Genomic DNA, 21,305 nt, shown 5'->3' with positions numbered 1-21,305 from the left:
AGTTCAAATAGTGCAGCAGGATGTAGATAAGAGGGTGTTAAAATAAAAAAAGGAATAAAAATATTATGAGCCCCAAATTCACAACCTCAAAGCGTTCTTTTATTCAGCGTCACGCTCACGCCGGTCACACGAGGAGCCTTACCAGCGTGAAAGAATTTCCCTGAGAAGCCCAGATTGAAGGTGAAGTTGGGAACATGGGTGCGCATCTCCCTCTGCGTCTCCAGCAGGGCCTGAACACACAGTGGGAGGAGAGGCGTGTGAATCAGCACACAATGTGCTCAAGCTGGCGCACGGGCACGTTAATGAGGCAGCGCGACGACGCGCACGGGCCCGCATGCATATTTCATCCGGTAACTTGCTTTCAGTAAACATCCACCCCCACCCTCCCTGTTGCCTCACTCCTCTCCTCCATTCCGTTTGATATTTGGTTCTCCTCTGATTTGGGGTGTTTGTTTCATTTGATCTGCTCGCTGGTTGAGACTCCCAGCACACACCCGCTCGCACATTTCGCCATCTTGTCACGGTGTGATGTTTTCCTAAAAGTTTGCTGCGGCGTCGCCCACGAGGAAGCCTTGATGCATCCTCCACAACTTTTCCTGCATCCTCTGCCTCAACTTGTGAGGGGGTCTGTTCCACTGCGAGGGGACACGAGTAAGGAGCTTCTCAACATTCTTTCTATGTCTCCGGGCCCCTGAAATATTCATCGCTGCGGCGCTTCTGTGACTGCGCGAGCGACGGGGCCTGTCAGCTTTGAGCGGCCTACAGGGACAAACGCATTCAAAAGGAAAAGTGGATGGAGAAGAGGAGCTGTCAATATGACTGGCACAGCATGCCACCGAGAGGTAACTTTTTATTACAGCAAATGGATGCTTGACAACTACCGTGTGATACATTTTAAAAGTGAATTTAGTTTTTTCTCTGATAAAGTTGTTCCACTTTGAATGACATGCACACACAAACTAGGTAGTGTTGTTCCGATACGTTTTTTTTTTGGCCCCCGATACCAATACCCAGCTATGCAGTATCAGCCAATACCGACACCATACCGATACCTAAAGTTTTTTTTCCCTCAACATGAAAAAGCTGTCCTGCCATTGGCTCAGAGCATTCAAGGGCCAATAGGAGCTCTTAGATCAGCATACAGTGAACATGTCACATATCGTGAATGTCGTGCACGAGCAAGACACAAGATGCTGCATCCAAAATCCTATATTAGTGTTGGAATTAATGGTATCGGCATGTTACTTGTGAGTACTCACCAATACCACTGTTTCAATGCAGTATCGGCACCTCTGCCGATACCAGTATCGGTATCGGAACAACACTAAAACTAGGGTTGCTCGATTACAGAAAAAAAAAATATATATGATTATTGTGGCAATAATTGAGATCCCAATTTTTTATTATTATTATTACTATTAACGATTTATTTTTTGGTGAAAATAAAAATGTTTAAGCATTTAAAAAATAATACAAACACGCCCCCCCCCCTCACCCAAAAAAAAAAAAATGTTATAATATATATACAGCTTGTGCAATGTACAGGACGAACATTTATTTATTTTTTGTACAAAACAATAAAATGTTTACACATTTAAAAATATTAGACCAATTAAAAAAAAAGAATAGAAACACTATAATTATGCCAGTTCCTTTTGGACCAAACAGAATTTATAATATATTTACAATAACAATAATAATAATAATAATAATAATAATAATATTTATGTTGGCAAAAACTTGAAGTTGGAGTGCAGCAAAATTATTATATTTTGGTACAAAACAAGAAAATGCTTAAATTAAAAATATATATATATTAAGACAAATAAGATTCTTTGAAACTAATTATGCAAGTTCTTTATGGATGTAACAAAATGTATTAATTATTTAAAAAAAAAAAAAAGGTGCAAATGTATACATTTAAACAACTCAAAAATTAGTATTACCGGTAATTATTTTTATTTATTTGTATTTTTATTTTTTTTGTAATTATGCTGATTTTATAATTGTGGAGTGTAATAACTGAAATTGTAATTGAACTGCAATTAATTGCACACAAACTCACCTTTACGTCAGGCACCTTCATGCGGGTGCCCTCTTTTCCCACAAAGATGTCATCCACGTCGACCAGGATGTAGCGCTCCAGGGACAACGACAGCCTCTTCCCCGTAAGAAAGGCCACGGCGTCCACAAACACCAGTTTATGCAGCCAGAAAATTAAGTTATTCCCAAACAGGACCCTCTGGATGCCATCATGAAGGCCCAAGTCCTGCACCACCGACGGCAGCAGAGCGGCATTCTGCCCCATGGACGGAATGCTCTCAGCCGATTGGGTCTTGGCCAGCAACACTGGCTCGTACGTCGAGTGGTTGGATTGGAAGACGGTCCAGTCATCTCCAGGGAGAGGCCCGGGCAGCGGCTGCCCAGATCGGGTGATAAAGAGCAGAGGTGACTTGGAGTTGACCGTGCAGTCCTTTAGACCCAAGTTGGAGTGGAGAAAGAGGGGGAATCCTTTCAGCTGTGCGCTCAGCAGACTGTTCTCATTGGCCTGATCAAAAGAAGAGAGAAATCACAGCAATTCATCACACGGCACAGTGATGGGGACAGAAATGTATCGGGTTATAATTCCCAGATTTCTCCCATCATGTGTGAAATAAGGGATGTCAGGCCCACTCAAATGTGAATGCATGAGGCAGCTTCTACCTGCTATGCTCAATCTGCTCTGATCTGAGACTGCAGACAAAATGAATAAGCCTCCTGCTGTGTCCTTTAACATTCAAAGACAGAGGGGTTCGGCGCTTATTCGTTGAAACATTCCTCTCCTAAAATCCCCGTTCTCCAGGTCGCTCACATCTCTATTGCCAGGGATGCAAACTTCCACTTCTGCTTTTGATCTACATATTCAGAATGAATCCGCTTTATAGTGGCAGGAGTGTATGCTTTTGCTCACTTTATAGCATTGCTGAGTGAAAATCTATTAAATATTTATTGCCAACTTCTTGACAGGAAAGTGTATGTAATTGTATGTTTTAAATAAAAATCCTGACATAATGAGAAACGTCAGCGTTCCCCTTCTAGTATTCACAACTATTCACCTGAGCTATGCATTTCTAAGCATGCAGGAACATGGTATGTTATGTAATTGACATCTAGTTTTACTGCAATGAAATGAAGGGGAAAAAACTAGCACATAAATATGATGCAATGCAGAAAACATGTCCCAACTTTGGGGATGGGAAAAAAACATGCAGTTGTATGGTTTCAATTACGGGTGGGCGAGCACCGATACTGGTATTGTATTGGGCATTGCAGACCATATTTCAAGGTACCAATACTTTTACGTTTTACGATCAGGAACTAGAAATTAAAAATGAGATGAATAGAAAATTGCCATTAATTTCATGCAATTTTAAGGAAAATATATTAAGAAATGTAGGTCTGCTTTAGTGCTTTTAATAGTACCTGCCTTTTTATTTTTTTTTTTTTTTCCCTCTCATGGCATCAGTACTTGGTATCACTCAGTAACCACTCAAGAGATGAGAACTCGTACTGGTATCCATCTGATTACAGATTAATTGATCAGATTACAAATTTTAGTTTACCAGTAATATTTTTTCCATACTGCACTGAAAACTTCAACATATTTATAAATAAAAAATTAAACTTTTTATTAATCATTTTATTTATTTATTTTTTCATGTTTACTGATTGAATCAATTAATATTTATTTATTTATTTATTTTTTCTAATGGATATTAGCCTACAGCTCACACAAAATGAAAAAAAAAATTGGGTCAAGAGGCTTTTTTTTATTTTTATAAAGAAATAAATCAACTCTAAAGTGTTGACTATGTGATGTATCATGTACTTTGACACTTACAGATTATGCAGCAGCATGTTAGTCATTAGGATGCATTCCTCGCTTCTGATCATCTCTCAAAATCCCACCAAGCTTTCCTACCTTCACATATAGGCACCTAACATCATTACACATCATCCATATGTCTCTCCCTCGCTCTATAGTCTTTCTATGCCTCTGAAGTGGTTAGAAAAAAAAACTAAGATGTGAAAACTGCCCTTGGGCTAATGGACTTTGGGGATTAAAGGGAAGAGTGAGATGGAGAGAAAGAACTGCATTTTAGGACAAAGTAAAACAAAGAAGCAAGAAAGACGAGACGGGAGAGTGAAGGAGGCCAGACTTTCAAATACAGAGTGATAAACAAAACATGAGAAGGCGTGAAAGGGGACTAAGTGATATTGAACCGAGTGGATTTTTCCAACCCCATGAATCCCATCTGCTTTAAGATGGCACAGCCAGATGGACAAAGCGGGAGGTGTCAGTTAGAGGTGGGGAGGGCAGAGTGAGTTCTAACCTTGAAGAAGCCAATGATGCCCACTCCATATTCCACGCAGTACTTATCCAGCAGCTCTCGGTTCCACGCGTCCAGGTTAACATACTTGAGAATGTTCTCGTAAATCACCAGTGTGAAACGTCCTCTCTCCTTGTCCGTCAACGTTGGCATGTCCCCTTTCCCGGGCGATATCTCAGTCCGATACTGGAACCGGCCCGACTCCAAAATGGCCACAATCTCCTGACCCAGTTGAGAATACTGACTTTCCACAAAAACCAGGACTACTGGATCTGTCCTGGCCCCGGCGGGATCCACTCCGGGGCCCCCTGAGACGCTACGCAGCGGTAAAAGCCGGGACGGGGTGACCCTCAGGTCGTCCGAGTCAGCCGACGCTCCCTCTGCCCCCGACACGCCCACCGCCGATGGCTCTAGCTCCCGCTTGACGCCATAAAGGAAGTAGGCCGAGATGAAGACGCTGACAGTGCAGAAGAGGAAGAGGAGGAGGAGGGACATCTGCAGAGGGAGGAGACGGACCAGCCGACGGAGGCGAGTCACGCATCCCAGCATCGTCTCTCTCCACACCGCTCCCCCCGCAGGAGGGTTGAAAACGGCCAGCTGTGACGAAAAAAAAAAATCAGTCTTTTTTGGAACAAACCGCAAAAGGTGTCGAGGTGGCAGCTGCGGCAGCTACTGGAGAAAGAAATGAGATGGTTTCACGTTGGCTCTCCCTCATATTGCAATGCTGCTTATGTCACCATGGCAGAGAAGTGGAGGGCCTTGGATCGCTGATGCACACTTCTGCCTCTGAGGGAAAGCCGTCAGGATGAGTCAGTGGTGGGGGAAAATGATGGAAGACTCCATCACCTGCCCATCACGCGAACTTCCTAACCATGTCCTCCTGGGAAGCGTTTGATTAATAGTCTTGATTGGAGAACAATCTCATGAGACAAGGTCACATGTCATCTTGGCAGCAGAATATCTGAAAAACAAGACAAAAAAAAAAAATTACCTATCATCTCATACATATAATAGCTTGGCATCTTTTGTGTGTGCGTGGGTTTAAAGGGTTGTGGGAGTCGTTTACACTGCCTTTGCCCGCACTCCAAAAGGTTCATTCCACAGTACTCTTGTGCTCACCTACACAAAAGTAAAGAGGTGCCAATACCCCGGCCTACGCAAACAGAAAAGTACTCCCACAAAAGAGCAGGCTTCACATAATAAATATGCAGAGTATGAGTGACAAAGACTGGAGGGCAGCAATTCAAGCAGTACATTACAAAAAAATAATAATACAATTCTCTATTTAGGGGTCTGTTGGAGAAATGATTCCTCGTAACACAATGGGCTATTACAAACACACTGAATTAAAAAAACAAAACAAGGTTATGATTGAAACAAACCCACCAATATTAACAGTGACCAGCAAAACCTCAGAACTTTTGATGGGAGCTTAATTAAAAATGGCTTCATCACGTGACAGCAGATACACAACACTCATAATGCGGCCCATCAGCGACAATCAATGCATTGATTTTTCACAGACTGGGTGGAGCAAAGCACCCCACAGATTCCAACAGAATTCCCTAAAGATAACTATCGTTTTACACAGCCTATTGCGTGTGGGAAATGGAGCCAGCACAGTTTCCATTTAAAGTGATCAAGGTCAACCGGCATGCTCTTCCCGCCCTCAATCCTTCCAGCTAAGAACATCACGTCTGCATTTCTCTGAAAGTGCAATCACACTTCCCCACTCCAGGTTGGGTCCATGTTTCTCCACAGTAAACAAAAAGACTTTTGAGAAAAAGTAATAGCCAATAAAATTGGATTTAGTCTGAATTAATTATCTTGCCTCAAAGTTTAAAGGCTCTTACCGGATACCACAATCATATTTCTGCCATTCAAATGAGCTAAATTGTATAATTTTCTCCTAATCTTTCATTGTTGATGATCCATTCAACTTTAGACCAAATAATTTTCATCTCCAGAATGAAAAGACACCTTCTTCTAATTGGTTGTTTGAACCTTTGACAAAAAATAAATAAATAAAATTAAATTAAATTAAAAAACAAAACATTAAAGCAGAGGTTTTGAATATATTTCCTTGAGGAAGTTGAATAGCGCAACTAGTTTGACTTTGTTTTCTTTTTTAAATAGAAAAAAAAAAAAAAAAAAAAAAAAAAAGTATTTTTGATGTTTTAGCATCACCGGGTAATACACTGCCAGCATAATTTTCAAAGTTAAAATATTTATGAGCAAGAAGGCATGCACAAGCAACATTAAATACTAAGTAGGTTTTGATGCAAAGCAAGTTCCATGTTGCCAAAACTGTATTTTATAGTCAATCAAACAGGTTTTCTTTGCTATGAAATCAGAATGAGAATACATTATTTCAGCTGTAGTATTTTCCTTGTGCACTCCATGTCTGAAGATTTGAGTAACTGCTCAATCCGGGCGGCAGTGTCATCACATGTTGTGTTTGTATCTTTTCCCAACCTGGGATTTAAACCAGCTCCGACACCAAGAACTGCTCGATGATGGAAAAAATACTGTTTGAGATTATTTTCGCAACAATTGAAATTGGCTGGCAACCAGTTCAGGGTGTACCCCAGCTACTGCCCAAAGCCAGCTGAGATAGGCCCCAGCACCCCCCGCGACCCTTGTCAGGAATAAGCGGTCAAGAAAATGGATGGATGGATGGATGGATGGATGGATGGATGGAATTACAATCATTCATATGATGATTAATTTTTTGGTACAAGACAAAAAAAAACATTTAAGCATTTAAAAATATTAAGACCAATTTAAAAAAAAAAACAATTATGTAAGTTTCTTTTGGGCCAAACATAATTTATAATAATGTGTATATATATATATATATATATATATATATATATATATATATATATATATTTATCTATTCAGCTATCTATTTATTTATTTATTTATTTATTTGTTTATGTTTGCAAAAACTAGGAGTTGGAGTACAGCATGTGGACTGCAGTAGGATGATCATATTTTTTGGTACAAAACAAGATAATGTTTAAACATAAAAAAAAAAATGATTAAGACGCCAAAATTCTTTAAAACACAATAATTATGCATGTTTCTTTTGGAGGAAACAAAATGTATTAGATTAGTTATTTTAATTTTTAAAATAAAAAAGGTGCACATGTATAAATTTAAACAAATAAAAAAATTTTATTAATATTTTTTATGTTCATGCTGGTTTTGTAATTGTGGAGTGTCATAATTGAAATTGTAATTGAATTTCGACTAATTGCACAGCCTTACTAAGAACTATACAATAATAGACTTAAGTTATTTTGGTTGCAAAGTACTCAGCTCGCCAGTCTTGCATTCACGTTCAAGTGCTAAACTAATTTTTTGCGTTAATGTGTAACATGGAATGAAGACTAACCAGAGGGTAAGATTGGGCCATTATTTATGGTGTTGACATGAACTGAGAGCAAGCTACATTGTGACACAAGATACACAGTTGGAACATACAACACGTATTTCCCAAGTCACAGTGATGATAGCCGTCTAGCAGTATTGACCTTCAGACTATGATGACCCACAGCTAGCCAGGGAGAGTGGGATAAAGGGAAAGCTATGTGAAGCCACATGCTAAATCGTAGTATAATACATGAAATTTAATGTGGAGTAATGCACTCAAAGAACAAAAGAATGGCTAATGGATCGCAAATGCCTTTATCTACTTTATCTGAGTACCTCTGTTGAGGAAAACACTAAACAATTGTATGCATCACTCGACTAAAATAATAGATGCAAACATGTAGGGGAAGAATGCTCGAGAGCATGAATATTTTATGCTTGCCAGCAGACATATCCATAAGCTAAAGAGCAGCCAAAAGGTGCACAGAGACCACCAGAGTGTTTCAGGCTGCCAAAGAGAGTCAATTGTCTTATGTCATGCACAAAAGAGGCAGATGGGGGGATCATGCGTATCAGCAAGCCACCATTTTTGTTCACAAAAGATGCAAATATAGCTCATTCTCAATATGAACTTTGTAATTGTGAACATTGACTGACAGTCACCATAAATAGAGGCATCATACAGATTTAGAAAGGGGGGGGGGGGGGGGGGGGTATATGAATACAAAGAATATGAATCGTGGGGGTGCTGAGGTTAAGAAAACGCATTGGTGCAACCACATCAATTAAAAGAAATATGCCCTCAGGGTTTTGAAAGGCGAGGGTGACAGAAGGAAATGTTGGCACAAAGAAGCAGGGGACGGCAGAGAGGTTTGACAAATGACTTCACTCAAAGAAGGAGGCCACTCAAACCTGCTCCCTCTAACTCATGGGAAGTAGGCCAGAGCTACACAGGCTAGATTAATGAGAAGGGATGAGGAACAGCGAGATGGAGTCTGGTCCTCAGCTGGAACAACTCTGAGGGTAAACAATAACGCTAGGTTTGGCCATATGCAACCCCATGCAGACTGCCACCTGCTTCTTCATCCTTCCTGACACTGCCGTTGCACTTCTGTTAAAGTGTGAATCAGGCCAAGTATGCCAGGTCTTGTGAAGACAGTGCACTAACACAGTCATCTGCAGAGTAGTTGACTGAATAAAAACTGCCCATTTTCTTTCTGCTCTGCCCCGGCAAACAATCGAATCCACTGCCTGACCACTGTCAGACAAATAAACTGACTACAGTGTTCACTCGCCACATCTTGGCAACTACATTGTCCATGGCAACACTGGACTTATGTCGCATGCAGAGGCATGGCGAATTGGAGGCGGTAGTGAATAGGACAGGCTATTGTCCATATCATTTAGTTCTACCTTCTTAAGCAATTATTGGTGCTTAACCCCCAACGTGACTATTGTAGGGCTGGGTGATAAGGATAAAATTCACATCACGGTGTAAATTGAATTCTGATAGTCTATCCGATATAAACTTGCCCTAAGTGTAACAATTATAAAGGAAGTACAGTATTTCTAAATGGGTTATTGTGGGAGCATTCCCACATGTTATTTTGATTTATATTCTCCACACTTTTTTGCCGCCTAACTACCGTACTCCCACATAATACTTACAATTTAAATTTCAACTAGCTTAAAAAATTCATGCCTCCCAGGGTATACATCATCTGATACCACATTAGTTACAGTATTTGCACAATTTAACATTTAATATCAACTTTTCTCCATTCATTTCAATGGGACAGACATTTAGCCTTTTCTAAGTATCACTTTCCACGTCCACTTCCATGCAAATAACTTATCATTACCAGGTGTCTGATACTACTTGGTGGCAAGGTAAAGCACATTGTCAGTAACCAGGAGCCGAGGTTATAATTTCATAATTTATCCTTGAAAATGGATGGATGGGTGGATCTCTCAATTTACTTCATAAGCATTCCACATGCATTCAAATCTTAGCATTCACCTATTAGCATTCAGCTTTCAGCATTCCCACACAATTTCTCCGGAAATTGCACTTAGTCTAGTTTAAATATGAAATTGAAATAGTTCTGTTTAAGGGGCAGAAAATACTTTTGGTCAAATTTGCAACTATACGTCCGTGTTGGCCGACAATGACATGAGATAACGTCATGATATATTTCTAGTCTTCATTTACTGTATAGCTGTTTGCTGTTGTATTACATAGTTTCGCTCTGACAAAAATGTATCAATTTATTTGGTAATTTGTCTATCATAGTCGTTTGCTCTCCACTGTAAAGCGTTTCCAGCCAGTTCAGATGATTCTCAAGTCTACATTTTTAATTAGCTTAGCAGCTAGCATAGCTTCTCCATCTTATTTTCGCTCTTCTTAGCTGCTCCTCGGCCTCCTCCAGTGATAAGGATATTTGTCAGAAGTGCAGCCACAGAGGTGAGGATTAGTTACTTAGAGAGAGGATCTGCACCGCGGAAGGACAGCGTTTAGCCAGGCCAGCAAGCAAGCAGCAGCTGGGGGCATACCCCACTCGTGCACGAACAGCCAGGTCAACGAATGGACTCACCGTTTTGTTTTGTTTTTAATCTCATGGGTCTACTTAAAAAACAAAAACAAACAAACAAAAAAACAGTACTGGCAGGTAGCGGGTCCAATGTCCGATGTACTTGAAGCCATTTTTACACGAAGCAAGATATGGCTAGGTCATCAACAAGCATTGTTGCAAATGATCAGTATAGAGTCCAAATCTGACCCGAAGGTCGAATTTATACCGTTTACCGCATATGCCGTATATAACGCACAACCTTCATGACTAAATCACACAAATAACCACTGGATGACCTACGGCCGGTCCCAAAGCTTATTAGTTGGAAGTCTTCCTGAATAGATAATGATGGACAAACATGGGGACAAAAACAAGTTCAGTTGCAAGTGTGAAGCAGGCCATGGGTCAAGGTTAAATAGTTAAGAATCGTGTAAACCGTAATCTGTAATCCTGTTAATCTTGACACTGTAAATGGCAACAAATGTTTGTATGCCAGGTGTGTAATTACATGAGTTGCCTTAAAAGGATTAACAGGCACAGAATTAGAAGAAACTGTAATATGATGTGCGAACTATGGTCTCAGTGCAGGACCATCCATGAAATACTAAAAGTAAAAGCAATAATTGTGCATTTGTATTCAACCTGCTACTCTTACTTTGAAGAGATCAATTTTAAGCACATCTGCTGCAACAAACAAGCTCACGATTTTTTTTTTTTTAAGGTTACTTTCAGAAGCTTCACTTGTTTGTTTGTTGTTTTTTGTAAGACAACCCTGGCATTCACCAATATGGTATCAATTTGAAATGTGCATTTCGCTTTGCGCATTCATTGGTGCTGCTGTGATTAAAGGCTTAGGGCTGCGAATAGTGTGGAACACTGCGCCAAATTCCCACTCCAGCTTCCTACACCTGTTAGACAATCTGAATGCCCTGTGAGTTGCTGTAACTGAGCTGGAATATTTAAAGTACCATTGCTTCTTTTGCAGCAATTCATTTTATGCCATAGCAGGAATTAACTTACTCAACTATAAACACTCAAGACCATTTTACTCTTTAAAACAATGAGATATCTTTGCGACTCATCATAACAATTTCATAAGAGTGATTATGGGAAAAACTAGGCAAGACAGGAAAATATTTTCTGCAAAGAAGGCGCTCACCCTAAATGCATATTCGATTGAATCTTGTCATATCCCATCAATGCAAAAATCATCCAAAACAAACCACAACCGTATGAGACACTGCTTTCATGGCGCATTCATAATTTCACTTTGTGGTGATAATTAGAGCCAGGATCAAAACAAAACGGCTAATCTTACAATCATTCATGCTACTTTAGACCAGCGAGCTGAAGCAGAAGCCATTCGGTGGGGAGGATCTGGGACTAGCATGATAGTGTAAAATGGATTAACTCACAGTGGGAAAAGCTGAGTGGATGAGCTTTGGGAGTGATGGGAACACTGCAGAGAAGAAGAGATAGCGAGGTAGGGGTCATTAGGGAATGGTGGAGCTGAGAGGTAAAATGAAGACATTTCTCAACGGTATTACTCCCCTGGGTAGTGGAGTAGAGCGGTGAGCAAGCCTTCATCAATAGCCTTGATCACCTCAATGCAATAAATTAAACATACCACACATACATTGCACCCTCCACCCTATTAGTTCGCTACAACAGTATATCTATTTATAGACATGATGTGCCCCATTTACAGGCATAGGGAGATGAGATCTACAGTAAAACATTAGCAAGAGGTTAGAGAAAATAGAGGATATTTGTTAAGGTCTGCTTAAGAACTCAAATGAACAGCAAAGTCATTATCTAATACAGATGGCAACAGATCACAATGGCCAACTGTCACGTCAAAATTATCTGCAATCTTACCCATGTGATTACACGGAGTACAAATTAATCAGATACAAAACAAGACAACCGACTGAAGGCGAAGGAGAAATAATTGACCCCACTCTGAATGTGCTGCAGTTTGATTTAATCTTTTGAGTGGCGCTGCAGACAAACCACTGCAGAGAGGGGACCTTGTTGTGTGCCCCATTGGAAAACACAATTTATTTTTCTTGTCCACTTTGAAAGTTTGAAGGCAAGCATATGGATGGTCTTGCATGGTTGAACTTCTGCCGATGAGATGTTTACGTGTGGAAATTAAAGTAACAAGCCACGAGCAATGAATTTGCCAGCCGCCTGCCTCTTCAACTTCCAGCAAAGAATAAAAATGTACACTTTCAAGAAATGGAGCACACGTTATTGGATTTTCTGAAGGAAGAAATAAGCTTGTAGAGTCTTGGACAACCAATGCACCGAGAGGTGGTGGCAGAAGGAAGAAGTGGTGGTGGGTCATTTATCATTTTTGTCAGTTGTGGTGCAAAAGGGAGGGTGAGGCGCAAGGGGGCTTTCATATAAATTGTGTGTAGGTGGAATGAGCGTGGCGCTTGTTGGCAAAAAAAAGCAGGCGGCAGTGAGGGAGTTCGATCGAAGCTAGTGGGAGTGACTGTTTGCTCCCATTGTTTATCCACTGTCAACTCATGATGCTGGCGAAGGACGAAGAGCGAGCATGGCGACCGGCACAATGTCTCCACTGAGGCTCGGGCTTTTTAATGGCTCTCGCCATGTAGACAATAGACATCGCTCAGAGGTGAAAGTCATACAGCCGTGGACAAGGCAAGCTGGCGTGCGAATGGATGAAAAGGAGCAAGTTGAGATTGCGGTACTTGTCAGTGCGGTATCGCCCTGCAGGGTCTTGCCAATCCAATCAAAAGTCAATTCCGGAAGAAACCCTTCCCTAAAGCCCTACAGAACCATTTTATCACGACTTTCACACCTGCAGCACAACGGCAAAAGAGATTTGCTGAGCTGACATCAAGCGGTGATGCTATCAAGAACCAAAATCTCATTGATGGCCGCAGATAAATGAAAGTTAAACTAATAATTGAGTCCCGAGGCATACTGGAGCACAACTACGGTCCGCACATAAATGACTAATATGCTCAATCAAAATGGAAGTAAGGAAGAAATGTAGTGAAGGATTTTGGACTGTATTAGCAATAAGTACCATAACCTCATCACAAAATGATGATGATAGATTTCAGAGACCGCCCAGGTATTATTCCTTCGAGGGGAAACATGCCTCCCTCACCCCCTCCCCCTTCATGTCCAGATAAGAAACGGCCCGCACTGATCTGACTGATTTGCACAGCAGAAAAGCATTCCCATGAGAATATCACGTTGCGGTGGAAGAGCTGACACAGGAGATGAGATTCTGTTGTGCTGCCCATATTTATGCCTGTGAGATCAAACAGATATGATTTTTTTCCCTCCTTCGTTAAAATGGGCTCATAATTATCAGCCTGTTTTCAAAGTAATCAAGGAGAGAGAGAGCAAGAAATGGATGGAAGCAGAGTTTATGTAAACAATGCACACGACGCACGTCTATTTTGCTCTAGTTGTAGGAACTAAACGGGGACAAATGGACTATGGGAATTAATGACCAATTAATTCACCATTTTTGTAATTCCATGGAATAATCTCTCTGAGTGACTGGAACTCATGTCCATATCAGTGATGTACTGAGCACACCAATGCACCTTGGAGGCCTTGTGCCATGATTACACTCATTGGCATGCCATTATTTTTCAGCCCACGGACCAGTTGCTACTAAAATCACTTGCCTCAACTTCTTTAAGACACAATCAATTCCATATAAACAAATTAAAGATCAGTTAATTGTTTTCACAGTCCATAGTGTGAACATTGTTTACCACAAGACTACTGTGATTGGATAAAACGAAAATTGTTAACTTGTATGCATTTGCAAGGTTATTAAGAATGCAGCAAAGTGTGTCAATTTAAAGATTTCAGTCCAAACTCAGAGCCCAGTATCGGTCCAAATTTATACTGCAGCCAATTACAAGAAAATAATGTGCCTGTTAGTTCTGCAATCAATGTACCGTAATATCTTGTTGATATACAAACATTAAGGCATTTTGAATTTGAAAGTTTCAGTGCTTCTTATTTTGAATTGCAGAAATTACTGTTTATGTAAAACTAGGTAACTACTAGGGTTGTCACAAATCTTTTAGAATTAATTATTCTATTGATTACTTGGGTAAGTGGTTCTCACACTAAGTTTCCAAGTAATAACTCCATATCAGAAATTTCACTACAACTTTATTCAGTCTTATTTCAACCAGATTGTAGCATCTAATTCCAGGCTGAAACCTCCGTACATATTAGGTCATAATTCCAAAATGTGACCCATATCAAAATGGTTAGGATGTCTTAATAACTGCCATTAATATAAGAATTGTGGTCAAATCAGGGATGGGCAGCCTCAAAAAGTGACATCTCTGGGGCGGGGAAAAAGTGCAACATGAGGCCTGTGGCACTTTCTGAAGCAGCAGGGTTGTAAGAGTGCAAGATAAACTGTTTGTAGTGCCAAAATAAATGCATGGGTGACTCACCAGTCAGTGTGGCAAAAAGGAGTCTGCTGTTTGAAAATTGACATGACATCTTTTTTAGCGTTTGCCAGGAGGCATGCGGGGGAAATCTAAAACCAAAGTAGACTCTAAAGAGCAATGAGACCAAAGTGAAGCCTTTTGGCCATCACACTAAATGCTATGCTTGGTGCAAGCCGAACTCTGAACATTATCCAAAACGAAGTCCCACCATAAAGCCTCAGGGTTTCACAGAGCCTGTAGAAAAGTCTGCTGCAGGCTGATGTCAAACTGTCTGAGGAGAGATTTCTTTTTTTAAATCCAAAACACAGCATGTTTCACCCTCAAGACACCAACTCTGATACAATCTCACTTCCCTAAAACCAAAGGCCATTCCGAGCTACAGCATCAATTGAAGAATGTTGTAGCCTATTGATAACTGTTTAAGCATACTGTAAACAGCTCTGGATGAAATTGAGACTCTGCCAGAGAGCCTCAGAGACACTGATTTTGCTACTTAAACTGTAGATGTGTGGGAAGAGTAAAATTTTGTTTTAATCTACAAAATACTGACATTTTCAAATTCCAAATAAACATTGTAATGTTCAAAATAAACAATGTGTCTTTTGGCCTCTTAATTTTATAGAGCTGTGTATTAAAAGCATAGAAATTATAATTGAAAACCAAACACACTAAAAACAGTGGAAAGTAAAATCCGAAAACCCCCAAAAGGTTGTACACATTGGAAACGGACTAAAATTCTTGGGAAAAAGCGCGTTTAAAATGACACTACATAGTGATGTTACATCACAAGATATTGTTGAAGCTCAGATTGGCAAGCAACATATAATTGGCTGTATGGGGTATATGCCATGGACTTCTGACTTCCGTAAGTCACACACCTACGCTGATTCCGGTTACATTTGCGTCTTACAGGCCCTATCCTAATACTCGCACTTCGGAAAACTGAGGCACGCTGAACGCGCAATGGGGTATATGCTACGGGGAAGGCTGGACTTCCGATGTAAAAAGTCCTAAAAACTAAAAACTTTTAAACTACTACTTTCGCTGGAAGAGCGTGGAATTTAGCCTAAGGAACACAAGGGTGGAAGTGCGAGTATTGGGACAAGGCCTATGTACAGATCGCTGGAAATCATCGGGCTCGGTACAAGATGTATTCTCAGGAGTTTGTGAACTCACAAATACCGCAAGAACTCATCTTGCACAGTCAGGTTAGCATAGAACGCTCTACAATAAGATATGAAAAGAAGACTTGAAATTCAGGGTGTCTAGTCAAAGCCTTAATTGCATTATTACTGGTAATTGAATAAAGATGCGTTTGACAACTTTTGTCCATATGGCGCATTTTATACTTCATTAGCCTCATTTGCAGAGGTTCGTTACATTCATTAAAATTTTGTCTACCATCACATTTTGTGACAGCTCTGATATTTCATTTCATGTTCAGAATATATCATGTGAGTCATCGTCTGAGTCTTCTATTTATCAGTGCTGAATAAGCTAATTATATCCTGACTGCAATGTCTGCTAGGTAATGTACCTGCCAGGTCTTTTATTGGCCATCTCACAGGTTGCCCAAAAATAAACTCAGCTCAGGACCCACTGTGCCTTATCTCTTCCCCGTGAATCAAGATACAATTTGAGTCGTCCACCTCTTGAACATGCACAGCTGTAGTGCTGAACCAGAGGTTGAGGTATGTGTGGCTGTCACAGAGCTGACAGGTCTATCTGGGCTCTGTCTACCTTGTTGGCTCTTCCTATTTCCCCTCCCGCTCCCCCAACCCTTCAATGCCATCTCCGCAAGTGCAGTCTATCCAACCGCAACACTGAAAACACACACACATATGTTAGTTATGCCTGTGAATTGTCCAGCCTTGTATAATGGTTGACAAGGAAAAATGAAATCTTGTATTAATTTGGGGAAGAGAGATGTGCATAATACTCTTTAAAAATCAATTACGGCCTTTTCGACTAATATTGACATGATCTCACTTTTGGCAGAATGAGTTTGTCATCAGATCAGACTTTGGAATTGTCTGCGCAGTTCGACTGATTGTTTTTTTCCTTGTATAGTTCAGTGACAAAAATCTTAAACATTGATCAACTATACAGTACTCAAATCTGAATCAGACAATTATGAATGGATCAGATATCAGTCATATTAAAATAAATGAATTTATAACTAGTAAAAAAATAAATTTATAACAGAATATACATCTGTCAGAGTTGACCAAGATGTGCCCAGGAATTTTTTATTTATTTATTTTATTTTAGAATGGACACTTTCCTCATGGTCTTGTCAACTATGTAATTTTATTTCCGTTTGATTTCCCAACAAGATAGTCAAAATGCTACCATACTGCTGACGTAAATCTTATAGGGGCAACAATTTCAGGATTAGTAGTACAGTAGGCTAGTACTAGCAATGTTACCTACCCTCCATCGCAACTAGCAGCATTAGCATTAGCAGTAGCGGATATTTTGCTAACTGCCTGGAAAGTAGTCACATGGCAAACAGTTGGAGGAGGAAGCTTGCTTAAGATATTTATTGTCAATCAAGGTTTATGTTTTTTTCTCCCTCAAATTTAAGATAATAATAATTGTTCTTATTATATCACATTTTATAGCATTATTAGCTCATATGGCTGTATCTGGACTGGAGGCACAAACTGTGAGATCGAAGGAGCGTGTCATGTTTTGCCATTTCATAGGCAGTATCAGAGTATTCTTATTTCCGGTTTTAATACTGTCTATAAGCCCTAGTGTGCATAGGCCTACTATAAAATCTGATACAGAGTACATACCAAACCAAATCCAAATTTGACAAAAAGGTCAAACAGTATAACTCCAGCAAACGTGACAACGCCAGCTGAATTGAAGTTGGCTCAACAGTGCTTTTAAATGTTTAAACAAACATGTGTGCCCCTTTGGCTCCACACCCTTGCTTCATAGAACGACTGTGTGCAAGCATTTCTTTCTGTGGTGGGTTACAAGCCCAAACATGATCCAAAAAGTGTTAGCTGCGTAAAATCTGAATTCAGCCTTCCGCCACTCATCCGACAGCTGCCGACGACGGTTGTGCTATGCGCCGGCACCATAAACGCTTTGTAACATTTCTCACTTGATGGGGCTTCTCCAGACATTTGCTGAGCACGCAAACATTTTCCAACGCTCTCACAACACACAATCAATTGGGTCGGACACACATGCGCTCTTTTTCCACACATGCCCAAATTGACGACTTGGTGATCCCCTTGCCTGTGACAGGTGTGGTCGCGGAAGTGGGGGTAGGAAGTGGTAAGCTGATCCAGCCATCAACACCTGCTCCTTCTCCAACCATACCAAGATTCTCCCCTACTAACCCATCTCTTGGAGGGAAGCATCCAATCAGTCCCGCAGATCAATAACACGCTAGCCTCAGGATATAAGGATCTAAAGCCAACTAGAAGCACTTAAGCATAGGTAAGTATGTATTGATCACAAAGGGTAAATTAGATGATTTTTTTTTTCTTGACTTGTGTTGTGAGTTTTGACCGAGTTGCAAGTTTTCAGTCAACTGCTGCTGCAGATTTAATACAATCGGCCTGGAGTGGCAGATGTAGCAGAGCTCCGCAGTGTCAGGAGAGCACTGGGTGCCACAGTGAATCAACACTAACACAAGTAGATGGCCAGAACGAAAAAGCAAACTGGTAAATCTTTAATACCTTGTGAGTAAAAATACTAACTAGGGAGTACTATGATAAGGTAAAGGATGCCATGACATTTTTGCTCCACAATCAATTATTAAGCATCGTCTTTTCGACCCATTTAATTATACATCAATGCTCGGAATAACAAGGCTAAGATGTCAATGTGATGCCAACTCATGAAGGGCATGATAAAGAAACCGAATGAGGGGTGAGCTTCCGCCTTTAGGTGAAGGTTGGATGATGTCGACGCAAGCAGGAAAGACCTTTGGGCCGTTTGCTGTTGAGCCGTCATTTGCGTGTCCGCCTCACCCACCGTGTGATCCGAGATCAAAGGGTTAACTGAAACCTTGGCCTATAGCCCTGCGCTTACATTATTCAACAGCTTGTTACAACAGCTCCACTCCCTGATCTACACTTGGAGACAGCGATGGAGACTCCAGGGAGGGAAGCAATGGGGACGCTCGCCGGATTAAGAAAATGGGATGACAGGGAGCGCGGCTGAAGAGAGGAAAGATAATAGAATGTGGGGAGGACCTGAGGGATGCGATAGAAGGAAAAAAATGCTGAGATGTGGGGGAAAAAAAAGCGGGAGCCTCAATGGGATGAAAAGATGTATTGAGCAAAGGGAGGGATGAAAACGTGGTGAAAGACAGAGCCAACACAGGTGGGTGAGATGCAGAGAAGAGGGCGGATGTCTGTCAAAGCTTGCCTGCTGCCAAGGGAGACAAATCACTAAATATGGGCATTTGGGCTTCAACCCCCCCCCCCCCCCCCCCCATATGCAATTCGTTTTCATCTCAGATTACAGTCTCTCAACTAAGAGGAGGACACATTTTTAAATGTGGTAACAACTGAAAAAAAAGAAACATAACTAAGCAATGGACTGCATTAGTGCTGTCACTATCAAATATTTTTAGAACAGATTAATCTATCCATTATTCAATCAATTAATCGGATTCTTATTAATTTTGCATTAAAGTGTATTACAAAAGCATTTTCCCCCCGATTACTATTTATTAACCATTGATCGGCGTTTATTTTGTATTTCATATTCATATCGTGATAAAAACAAAAACAAAACAAAAAACGTGGACTGAGCAAAACAAATGTTTACAAATGTCTTATTTCAATTTAATACAAAATATATTCAGTCTACTTTGGTAAAGGACTACAGAAATCAGTGATCAATTGCTGTTGATATTCTGAAGTTAGAGGATTTGGACAATTTTAAAATTAAAAAAAGGTCTCAAAACGATTACTCAATTATAATAATAATAGTTGATTAATTTGATAATTAATTTTGACAGCTCTAGATTGCATTGTTTGCAACAATGTGATGATCCTTTATCTTTTAACTATAAATGTTTAATGGACCATTAATCATGTATCAAAATGGGCACCTAATATGACATAACTAAAACATGTTCTTTAATTTCGCAGCTACGCTAGTCGGGAAGTGATCATAAACCATCATTAATAAGTTAATAAGCAGATTACTACGGTAATATCATCCCCAAACTCCATTTAAAATTCAGAGAGCTATGATTTGATTTTTATGCATCTTGAATCAATGCATGTTTTGCAAAATTAACATTGGAAATTACAAACAGCAACAAGCAAACAATATAGAAAATTGTGGATTTTACTGTACAATATTTTGGTGTGTATCTGATTTTTGTTTGCACGGTGTGTTTCGGTAGCCGCAGTTTTGCATATTTCAGGAATTTTTTTACTTATTTTTTTCTTCCCAATTTTTAAAAATTGCTTTTGGAGGCGGGGTGTTCCCCATTTTACCCATTTTTTTCATATTGTATGTTCATCTTTTTTTGTGGAATTTTTGGGGTTAAAAAAAAGCTGCATTTCAATGGATATCAAACACAGATTTTAGCTATTCATGGGCCAGCCCAGTCCCTATCCCCCATTTATTTTAGCAATATAGTGATTAAACTAATAACCATAATCATAGTCTGAATAATCAACTGTAAACAGCATGACATGAAATTTCGAAACTGCTTCATCTTGTAGCGATAGTCATAATACCCTACTGTGATTGCAAAAAAGCTCGCAATGGCAATTATCCTTTAAAATGGATAAATTGCATTCATTGCTAATGTTTGGATCCCCTTGATGAAGGAGGATACTGTACGGTAATGGCTATTAGGCTTATCAAACAGGTAACGGCAGTTTCATTGGCTTTGGACATCGATAAAGTGGACATACAAAAACAACAATACAGGAAAAACATCGAATCAGATGAGCACTGAACTGACAGTGACCATGTTTTTTAGAGCGCCCAGACTCACGCCGCTGCTCAGTGAGTGGGCTCCTTTGTTCATTAATTGATTGGCCTCCCCTGCTGGGCCTCAGTAACTAGGTTAACACAGATCCATGAGGAGGGGGAGAAAAAAAAAGAAAAAAGGATTGGCTTCCAGAGTGAAAGCCAAATGATAGATAAAAAGATATATGATGCCAAGATGGCAATGGCAAGTGTTAATATAACTAATGGAGTGAGTACGAGGGAAACTTTATTGAGCTCGCCCTCATCTAATTAGAGCAAGAAGCTGATGAGATGGACAAAGACAGACAGGAGAAAAGGTTGAATTTCATCATGGAAGGATGATGTCACTGTTGTATCAACTGAAGGGCAAGGCTCCAGAAAGGTGGAGTGATGGCTGCAAGAATGAGGGAGTAGAAACTTTTATGAGGCAGCTGTCTCTTACTGTCAAACTGACAAGATTTTTATTTTATTTTATTTTTTTTAAATATGCTCATGATCACCTCCCCTTGTGTCCACAAAAGAGGGAGAGAGCTTTTGTAAAACAGTGGGAGTGA

At 40.1% G+C, this 21,305-nt stretch overlaps 1 protein-coding gene across 2 annotated transcripts in view; it reads right to left on the bottom strand.

Annotated features, from left to right (window-relative positions):
- LOC144025666 (bifunctional heparan sulfate N-deacetylase/N-sulfotransferase 1-like) overlaps positions 1-21,305 on the bottom strand; it is a 47,220-nt gene that overhangs the window by 10,945 nt on the left and 14,970 nt on the right. For both annotated transcript variants that reach the window (XM_077531935.1, XM_077531936.1), the window contains exons 2-4: positions 4,374-5,331; positions 2,066-2,548; positions 143-230 (exon numbers count right to left, since the gene is read on the bottom strand). In XM_077531935.1, coding sequence (XP_077388061.1) covers positions 143-230; positions 2,066-2,548; positions 4,374-4,919 — 1,117 coding nt within the window. In that variant the 5' untranslated portion in view covers positions 4,920-5,331. The remainder of the gene's footprint in view (positions 1-142; positions 231-2,065; positions 2,549-4,373; positions 5,332-21,305) is intronic.

The sequence above is a fragment of the Festucalex cinctus genome, chromosome 9 (assembly GCF_051991245.1).
Source record: "Festucalex cinctus isolate MCC-2025b chromosome 9, RoL_Fcin_1.0, whole genome shotgun sequence".
NCBI lineage: Eukaryota > Metazoa > Chordata > Actinopteri > Syngnathiformes > Syngnathidae > Festucalex > Festucalex cinctus.
This window is presented reverse-complemented; position numbering and strand designations above follow the sequence as displayed.